The 10254-nt window shown below is 44.4% G+C and overlaps 1 protein-coding gene across 1 annotated transcript in view; it reads right to left on the bottom strand.

Moving 5' to 3' along the window:
• Brinp2 (BMP/retinoic acid inducible neural specific 2) overlaps window positions 1-10254 on the bottom strand; it is a 92971-nt gene that overhangs the window by 38189 nt on the left and 44528 nt on the right. Inside the window, exon 2 of the mRNA XM_010630209.1 lies at window positions 6127-6476. Coding sequence (XP_010628511.1) covers window positions 6127-6398 — 272 coding nt within the window. The 5' untranslated portion in view covers window positions 6399-6476. The remainder of the gene's footprint in view (window positions 1-6126; window positions 6477-10254) is intronic.

Here is a 10254-nt window from a genome sequence, read left to right as displayed (position 1 = left end):
TTTTTTTTTTTTTTTTTTTTTTTTTTTTTTTGAGACAACAGCTCAGGCTGGTCTCAAATTTGAGATTCGCTTGCCTTGGCCTCCTGGGTGCTGAGATTACAGACATATCCCACCATGCCCTACTGTAATGTAATTCCTGAATGAAGGGCTAAGGTGCCTTAGACAGCCTACAATCTCAATTATATTTATATGTGAGAGGACTGGACTCTTAGTGGAAACAACTTCTGACCATTTTGTGACCATTTTATTCCGTCCCTCTGAGAAAGAAAGCCTGTGAACATCAGGCTTTTCATTGTCACACTGCCTCAAATTTTACTTCGATTTGAACCACAATATAAATCTGCACATTAGTCCTTAATTCCTCTGTAGTCAGAATGCAAACCCAGTGAGAAGTTTGGAGATTATCCAGTGTTCTCAGGCCCTAGTCCTTTCTTCAGAAGAGCCAGCCTCCTTCCTTGCCTGACCCAGCCACCTGAGAACCCTGGCTTCCCTGGTGAAGCCCTGTGGCTGTGTGATAACACAGCCTCCCTGTAGCCTAGAGGCTATGATGAACGCCAAAGAAATCACTGGGATTTACCTAAGCAGACTGAGGCTGGTTTGGGTTGCCTTTTATTTATGTGGATTGTGATCTCTTAATTGGAGATGGTGCCTCTCCCAGGGTTCGCTGTTTATCCAAATCAGTATTTGTTAGTCAGGGAGACGTGGTCAGGATGATAAATCAGCTCTGGAGTCCTCCTGTGATTGCTTCCACAGCTGCTCTCTGCTTCCCCACCTCCACACCTCCCTGGAGGTACCCACAGGCAGCTTCTAGGCCCTGCAGCCTTTTCTGCTTTTAAACTTTTCTCCTGGTGCTAACAATTCTTAGCAGTTCATGTGCCTTGGTACTAATAACTCCTAAATTTAACCTCCCTCGACTACAATCTCTTTCATTTCTAAGATCTCCTGTACATTCCCACTACCACAAATGCATTGTGGGGGAAGCTGCCTTCCCACAATGCCTCTCTCCTTCTCCATCCTGGCTATCTCTGCCCTCCTCTTCATCTCCTCTAATGTGGTCAAATGCAGTGCTCCTCAAACCGTGGTTCTTCCTGTGCATCCTGGATCCTTTTCAAATGCAGATTCCGATTCTGTAGGTTCTGCTTTCTAAGAAGCTCTTAGCTGGTGCTGAGGCTACTGACCAACCACACAGTCAGCAGAGACCATACCGGGCTGGGTTCTTTTCACCTCTCACTCTCCTCACTGCTAAATTGTCACCAAAGTTTGGTTTTCCAAGCAGATTGCTCTTTCTTAGGGTTATCGCTGTGGTGCCTGCTGGAAAGTTCTTTTCATCTTAAATTCAATCATTCACCACATCACCTGATCCCATCCCTTCTTACCCTATATTCTCTTGGTTTTTCAGCTTTGTTCTTCTTCGGTTCTAGATATTGGCAAACTTGGCCCAGAATATGATGTTCCCTTTTTTTTTCAGTGAAGATACCTATTTAATTTCTTATCTTGTTTTCTGCAAACGAATGTCTTAAAGGAGGTAGGGTAGAAATGGAGGTGTTCATGACCAGGGTCAATATTTTGGAATTATACCTAGCCTGTGGTCCTCCCAACTGCCATGTTATGTTCACTATTCTGTATGGTTTCTAATTTTTTCTCTTAACTTTAATTTATTCTTTCAAAGTTTTAAGTGTTTCATCATCGTGGCTTGGATTTTTTCCAATCCCATGATTATCTCTCTATTAAAACCTTAATACAAAAAGAAATTAAAAAAAAACCCAGACTGCTCATTACTTTGATTTGTAGCAAAGACAGAATGGAACATCACTGCTAGAGTGTTTCGAGAAGCCATATTTACATTTGCATCAGCTCAATTTAGGTGCCTGATTAGTTGCGTGTTATGATGAAGATGCACTTACCAGTCAAAGGGGAGTGGCGTGGTCTTGAGTAATGAGCAGGAGACTTCAAGTCAGGAGCTCTGAGTGCTATTTCTGGCTGGAACTAGCTACCTCTCTGACCTTGAACAACTATGTTTCACTGCCTTAGACCCTAAGAGCCCCCATCTGCCTCATAGCACAGCCTGAGAGGTTGCTCACGTAAGTGTTTAGTGCTGCAGGGGCTATGGAATGGAGCAAAGAAGGGGGCATTTTGGGGTCACAAATGGAACTGGAGGCAGGATCTCTGCTTCTATAGCTCTTTCCATTAGCCTATTAAGAGATGGTGTCTGAGAAGTGGGTTGAGTGCTCAGACCTTGGTTGCTCAGGGTTACAGGACATGCTGAGGAGTTGATCAATGGAACTGTAATACTTTGGAGTAAGATGCCTGAGCCCATCCTGTTATTTAGGAAGGCTTAACTAGAGATCACATTATCTCCTCTTAACTTCACCCATCCCTTGAGACTGTTCATTTTATCCCTGGGACCAGGAAGCCAGCAATGTCCAGCCTCTGGAGGACATGCTTAAGGACTGCTGCTCAGCAATCCCTGACTGTAGCAGTGAGAGCTTGACCTCTGGCCACTCTCTATGTCCCGGAAATATCTTGCTCCCTCTAGTAGCCATTACAGCCAGTACGAGTATTCCCCAGAGAAGATTTGATCATTCTCCAATTGAGATTCTCTCCCCTAAAAAGAGCTATATTGAGGGGTAGGTGTTAACATTCCTTAAAAAGACAAGGAGGAGAACAATTTTCCATCTTCTAATACAGATTGTTAAATGCTATGCATTCAGGAGACCTTATAACAAAAATAATATTCATGGTTCCAATCTTATTGCTACTTTTGCATAGGCTAATATTTACTGAGAGTGATCTAATAATGGGTAATATTTATTCAGCATTGTTCTAAATACCTCACATAAATTAGCTTAGTTAACCTCCACATCAACCCACTGGGGGGACACTATTAATTGTCCTCACTATACAGATAAGGAAATTGGGACACAAAAAATTTAAGTAATCTATCAAACACTTTACAGCCAAAAACTGGTAGTTCAAGGATTAGAACCCAGATCACCATTAGAGCTCTCATCTTCACCCTTAAGCACCTATAGGAAGACAAATCTGTAGTGGAGTGAGTGACACTCCCTAGGGTCCAGGGTTAATGAGGCTGGAAACAATCTAGAATTCAAAGTCATTTCAAAGTGAGCCCACATTCTGATATCCAAATAAGAATTGGTAGAATTTAAGGTTTCAAATCAGAACCTTGCTGGGCAAGAGGTACAATCTCGTCATTAGCTAGAACGGAAGGAGAGACTTGCTTCTTCTGTGTGAGAGAGTGTCAGGTGATTCTGTACCAAGTACTCTGACCCCATCCTCACTGGAAAATCTTATTCTCTCCTATCACAGTCCAACCCCCTTTTGATATGGAGAGCATATGGACATACCACCAGATTTCTATGTACCAAGATCTTCCCTAAAGAATGACATTTAAGACTAATTCTGTTGGTGACCCAAAATTTCTCCACAAAGCATATCTGGTACTCTGTGTAAGCTTTTTCTCCCTCTGTTCTTTTGGATAATAGGAGAAAAATTGGGGGATGATTGAATATATGTTACCCATTTCCTATAACCTGATTTAGTCAGTTTAAGGCAAAGCCCTGAATTTTCCACAGGCAATTGCCAGAGATGAAAGTAAAACGGATTAGAGAGAATTCCCAATGGGATAATACAAACACACACAGAAGGTGATGAAGCCGCCATTTTGCTTAATCACTGAAAACAAAACTCCCAGAATGCTTCTGGAGCAGTGGTGTGTGACCATTTCTTTCTCGCCCCACCAAAGGGTCACAAATCAGAATACTGCATTCTTGTCAGAATGACTGGTTACTGTTTCCTCAAGTGCAGGTTCATGTGTAATAACTGACCCCAGAGAAATAGAGTGGCACATTGTAAGAGCTTGTCACATTAAATGATCAGAAAACCATTACCAACTGGTAGAGTAGTTGATGGTGCAGAAGTGATTACTGACACTCACCATGGGTCAGCTCTGAGCTGCTGCGCAGGCAGTAACTGGCCTCCAGGCTTCCCAGACATTGCCCTAAGTGAGCGGGGGGAAAAGTCCACAGAGAAGAGAAAGAAACTGATGGTTTGTTCCCTCTGCTTCCTGCAGCCCCTTGAAGTAGGTAGTGGTGTTAGATACCCAATCTGACTTCAGTTCCAATACATTTTTTAAAAATTATTTAGGTGGTAATGTTGCTTCTGTGAGATTTGGAATAAACCAACTAGTCCAAGATAAATTTAATCTTATTTTATTACACTAGAAGGATTTTCTGCTTAAACACGCTATGGAGTGCATTTTCTGCTTTTGTTCTTGAGAGGTGGAAAATGAATGCATTGGTAAGAGAAGGTTCAACCTGAATGTACCTTACACAAAATTTGTGGGACATATTATATCTTTACTGAAAGCTGAGTCAATCCTCTTCTATCTCTCTACTCATCTATTTTCACTTGAGTAGATGTTAACTCAAGTGCTCCCAGCCTGGGTTGGCCACTCTCTTCCTCAGTAATTCCAATTTCACTGTTGTCTTTGGGGAAAGACAAGGTTTAGAGCCAGTGAAGCAGACTGTGAACTGCACTGCCTTCTAGGACCTGACAGTAACTAAGCACAGTGGAAGAGAATTGCCCAGACGGGAGAGATAGGCAGGCTCTTCCCGAGCTTGTTAGGCCTTTGTATGATATACCAGTCGCTCGTGTGTCCTTCCCCTCTGTAGGCATCATTCAGGAATCTTCCAGGGGTGAATACTCCCAAACCTTATTTCTAAGGCCCCATGCTAACCTAAACAGGTGGCACAGTTACTGCAGATATTACAAAAACTCCCAGAAAAAGAAAACGATCTCTGTTAAACAATTCAGACTCTGCAGTCTCACTTCTTGGGAGCTAATCCCAAGTACTAGTTGTGTGCTCTTGAACAAGTTGCAGAACTCCCCTGGCCTTCAATTCCCTCATGTGTAAAAAGAGAATAAGTATTCTTCCAACAATGGGCTGTTGGAAGGATTAAATGAGGTGATTTGCATAAGTCATGCAAAGTCTAGCAAGAGATCCAAAAACATTCATGTGTTCACAGGACATGCCAAAATGTTAACAGTGGCAATCTCTCCACGCTGAAAAGAAAGGGTGATTTTGTGTTTTTGCTTCTTTTTATGTCTTTTCATGTTTTCTCCATTTTTTTTTCTGCATTAGAAACTAATTTACAATAGAAACAAAAAACAAAAAACAAATGTGCTTGAAAAAGGAAAAACTATAGTAAAGCTCCCAGTACTGGCTAAAGTACACAGATGTTGAAAAGAGAGAGAGAAGGAGAGAGAGAGAGAGAGAAAGAGAGAGAGAGAGAGAGAGAGAGAGAGAGAGAGAGAGAGAGAGAGAGGAGGGCAGATGACAAATGGCCAAGTAGGCAGAGAGGTCAAGGGGATGTTCAAAATTAGGGTAGCCTTATTGAGTCACCCAGGGTGAGGATCTGGAGGAACTCTCTCTACTGTGGGGTGCTGCTCCAGCCACTGGGAATATGTGCCTGGCTTAGCCCACACCAGATAAACCAGGCTGGACTCACCTGTGTGACTTTCAGCTCTGCTGCTCCCAGAGATGGATCTAAGGAGCCAGGAAGGTGTAGCCCACTTCCATGCACAAGGCCAGCTGAGCTTGTGGCATTGACAAGGGTGAGTGACCCTGCAGGGCTCCCCAGGCTTAGAAGGCAGGAGCTGGAGCTTCCCTTTCTTCATTTGCATATCTAAGTAATTACAACTCATAAAAGTATCTAACCCATTAGTTAAAACTCAGCCCCAGCATTTGACTCTGACCTCCTACCCAGCTTGGGCCACACACTGACTCCATGCTGCCTGATTTGCCCTCAATTTATAAGCAGCACAACCTATAAATAAAAACCCTTTTGCTAAGTTCCCCAGGAGGCATCAGCAGGTTTTCCAGTTTGTATGTGTTTTTGTCTTTCTTTAAAAAACAAAACAAAACAAAAAAACAACATGGCAGGCTTCTTTTCTTTGCCTGGTGTTCCTCAAGTTTCACGTCTAGTTCAAATGGAGGGCATATCGCCTGCCTTGGCACTGAAGGGAAGGTAGGGGATCCAGGCAGGACCTGCCTAGATCTGGCCTCTGAGGGAAGCCCCTGTCTCAGCTAAGGAAGAGCCCACTCACCTATAGATCCTGTACCTGGTGGTGAACCCCTGGCGGTACCGCTCCATGAAGTCAGCATACTCCTGAGCATGGTGGAAGGGGCCCCGGTCTGTGAGCAGCCAGTCCAGGGGTGGCTGGCCGGCCGAGGAGACATGCTGCTCAGAAACCACTGCGGCAGCCACTGTGGCTGAGACAGCCAGCACCCAACCAGGCAGGCCCAGTGCCAGCAGGGCTGCCCATGGGGCCGCTGCCAGCCGAAGCCCTCTAGGCCGAGTGCCACACTGCCACCTCATGCTTCCCCCAGGCTGTTGGTTTCTTCATTCTCTTGCCACACTCTCCACCTCGGTGCTGCTCCTCCAAGGGCTCTGTAACTAGAAAAGTCCAAAAGGAGATGTTAGCTAGGCACCCTGGTCTTACCCTGTCTGTGACCACCACACAAAACAGGGCAGAGCCCACTGGAAATCTTTTATCCTGGTCACATGATGTGGTCCTAGGCATTGAGCTAAGCATTTAATTCTCTATAAAAATCCATGAAGAAATACTATTGTCATCTTACAGATGAGAATATGGGGCTTAGAATGATTAAGAGAGTTGTTTGAGTTCCCTCAGCTATTAAGTGGTAAAATCAGAATTTGAACTCAGAAGGTCTAGGTCTTGACCTTTACATTATATTACTTTTCTACTTTGACTCACTCAACACCATCCACTTCTGTCTCTCTTAAAATTTTTTAACATTGGGCCAGAGATTTAGCTCAATGGTGCCACTGCCTGCCTTGCAAGTGCAAGGTCCAGAGTTCAATCCCCAGTATACCCCCAAAACAATTCAGTATGTCTCCATAATCCTACAGACCAAGCACTGTCTCTAGAAGCTTACAACAGAGAAAGTAACAACCCTATTTTTCATATGGAGCAGTATAGGGCAGAAATGTAGTCAAATCCCATTGCTGCTACAAAGCTGGATGAACTTGGACAAATTGGTTCTCTCTCTCCAGGTGTAGAGTGGCTTCTAGAAAATAATAGAGTGACAGGATAGTGTCTAAGATCTCTTCCGGGTTGAGCCTCACTCGTGCCTCTATCCTAGCTCCCCAGAGGGCATAGCATGCCTTCAGACACCCTTCCTGAAGGAATGGACAAGTGAATGCTCTGCCTACTCTGAGTCAGAGGGAAGATGCCAGAAAGGTGTTTGGCCTTCACAATTCACAGCTGTGACTCACCACAGCCTCTGATTTCCGGTGTCTGCACTTTATCTAAGGATAGTCACTTTACCAGACTCTGGGCGGATGCAAGGAATCATTCAGTACCGTGGGGCTTCTTGGATTTGTAACCATTTCCTCAGTCTAACGTCTGGCACATGTCTCAGGGTCTTGTCCATGTCCCCTCACCAACATCACTTCAGTGCTCCAGAATGACCTCAGTCCACAGCACCTGTAATTCGTGGCTTGGGGACTTTCTCAGGCTGCCAAAGCCTAGAGATAGACTTCCTGGGGGATGAGGCAAGGGTGTTAATTCCCTGGTATGTCAAGACTCCAGCAGAGGCTTGCTAAGTGGGTCTCAGGCCCTGATTCACGCCCCCTTCCAGAATTCCCCAGGGCCCTCTGGGATGGCTCCAGCTCACAGACCCTCCAGACTTTCCTTGGGATCAATGAGAACCCTGAAGGTGCTACACAAAGGCTAGAACCAAATATGAACTTTAGAATGCCCAGCCTCAGAGCTGGCCTGAATCTGAGGGACCCAAGCCTCAGTCTCCATGCACGATGTTCTCTAGAGTCTGTGCTTGTGAGGATGTAGGCACAGAAGCATGAGTGGCTGGACAGTCAGTTAGTCCTCCTTTCCAGCTGGTAAATACTGACCACCTGCTGTATGCTGTGTGGTTCTTAGAAGATGCCTCTGTTCTCACCGCGTTTGTTTTACGAGAAGTATTATTAGAAGTTTATATTTCAGTAGAACCCAGAGATGTTGAGATAGGAAAACACAGAAGTACAATATAAACCTAGATCTACGCGCAGACTCTGCCAAAGACCTCTGCTGCCTGAGGAGCTAGCAGGAGTAAGACAGACCCTTGTTTAATGAACTGGCTGAGAGGGGGTGAAAGAAGGGTAATGAGGTAGCACCCACCCTTTCAAATCTTAGAACATGACAAAACTCGAATAATTAAAATAGGTAGTTCTGGCTCACAAATTGGACCTTATATATAAGAGCAGTATATGAAAAAGAAATATGACAGACTAATTGGGTAGAGATGGAATATTTTATACATAAGATTGGGAACTTAGTTCCTCTTGGATTAAAAAATTAAATATAAAAAACAAAATCATAGAAAGAAGGAACATCCCCAAGTGTTTTATAATAAGTGTGTATTACTGGGGGGTGGGAGAGAGTGATTTAAAACTACAAAGAAGATTCATTCTTGCACATGGAGGAAGAAGGCATTTTTATGTGGATACACTCTAAGAATGCTCAGAATATTTCTCATTTAATCATCCACACATTCATCTATTGAAGAAACATAAATTTAGATCATCTAAGTACCAGATACTATGATAAACATTGACAGTACAAAACCAACTGCTTATTATATCACCTGAAACTCTGCCATTTGTGATTAATTCCCTTTGTAAACTATTGTTCTACTTTTTAGACATATTGATGGTGAGGAAGGAGAAGTGATCGTTCGGAAGACTGTGGCTACGGAAGACCTTGACACCTAGGACTAAGCAGCAAACAGAGTCCAGTGGAAGGACTTGGCCCTGGCTAGAGAGACATGTGGGAGGCAGGACTCTAAGGTGCCCTCACCAAGATCCCATGGCCTTCCGTGCACACCCTATTCCATCCCCTCCCCTTGAGTGTGAGTAGAAATGGTAAGTGGGAGAAGATTACACTTCATGATCAGGTTATTAGGATATGATGAATATAGAATGTGTTGAAAGTGCAGACTGATAACCGATAATGATGCTGGCTGTGAAATGTGCTTATGGATAACTTATAGCTTGGGCCAATGTCTTAGGTGGCCCTGGATTAATCAGGTGAACCTTGAGAAGAAAGTGAAGTGTCAAAGTGGCAGGCTCTAACTGAACCACGTTGTGAACTACCTCTTGGGACCATATGGCAAGGGATGGATTGCAGGTGGCCTCTAGGAGCTGGGAGCAATCCCCAGCAGACAATAGGAAAATCGGTACCACAGTCACACAACTGTGAGGAAAAGAATTCAGTCAATAACTATGCGAGCTGGGAAGAAAACCCTCAGCACCTGATGGGCTCTGCTTCCCTGGGCAACCCCTTGAACTCAGCCTGGTGAGACACTGCACAAATGATCCAACACACTTGTACCCAGGCTCCTCCTGACCCCGAGACACGGTGTGATCATAAGCAGTACTGTTTTATGCTATTAAATTTGTGATAATTTATTGCATAGCAATAGAACATGAACGCAAACACATTAAAGACAACTCAAAATACCCTTTCCATTCTGCATAGGCCTGGTGTGGTGATGGCTCTTCATGCTGGCTGCAGATGAGCAGTTATTCTCCGTGTGAGAAGAAGCTGGCCCTGCAGTTTCTTGAGCACAGGGAGAGTAATCATCTCCCCATCCGGCCCTCACACCATGCTCTCCCTCTCTGCTTAATAAACCCTTCAAGGTCAGAGGCCACGTGTTTGTTTTTACTACCCCTACACACCGTCCTCCAGGATGTCTGATGTATCAACTCCATGTATCTCATCAGGGGGTCACTGTGAGCCATGGTGACCTTGCCCAGCCACTTCACTTCTTGTCTTGGTGCTGTCACGGAAGGTGGCAGCCACCACCTCATCTGCCAAGCAAGGGTTCCCAAGGACAGGTGAGCACACACGTGTGAAAAAGCTGTGTGCTCGGAGAGAGCAGCAAGCTATATTAAGTGCACTGCTTGCATGCTTTGTTTGTAATTTGCTTTTTCAGAGCTCACAATATGCTGGAACTGGCCCCAGTATAAGAACATCAGCTTTAGAATCAAATGATTTTGATTGCCGCCCCAAGTCTGCTGAGTGCAGCAAGAATGCCTGAATTCAGTGCTCACCGCTCCTCTCAGAAACCTGGCCTCAGAATCACACACTTTCCGCTTCATTGCTTTTCCTCAGCATCTGAAGACATTTTGACTACAAAAAAAAAAAAAATTA

This window comes from Fukomys damarensis, unplaced genomic scaffold (assembly GCF_012274545.1).
Source record: "Fukomys damarensis isolate Sample0158 unplaced genomic scaffold, DMR_v1.0_HiC HiC_scaffold_11, whole genome shotgun sequence".
In the NCBI taxonomy this organism is placed as follows: Eukaryota; Metazoa; Chordata; class Mammalia; order Rodentia; family Bathyergidae; genus Fukomys; species Fukomys damarensis.
Note: the sequence above shows the minus strand (reverse complement) of the source record. Positions and strands in the feature narration are given on the sequence as shown.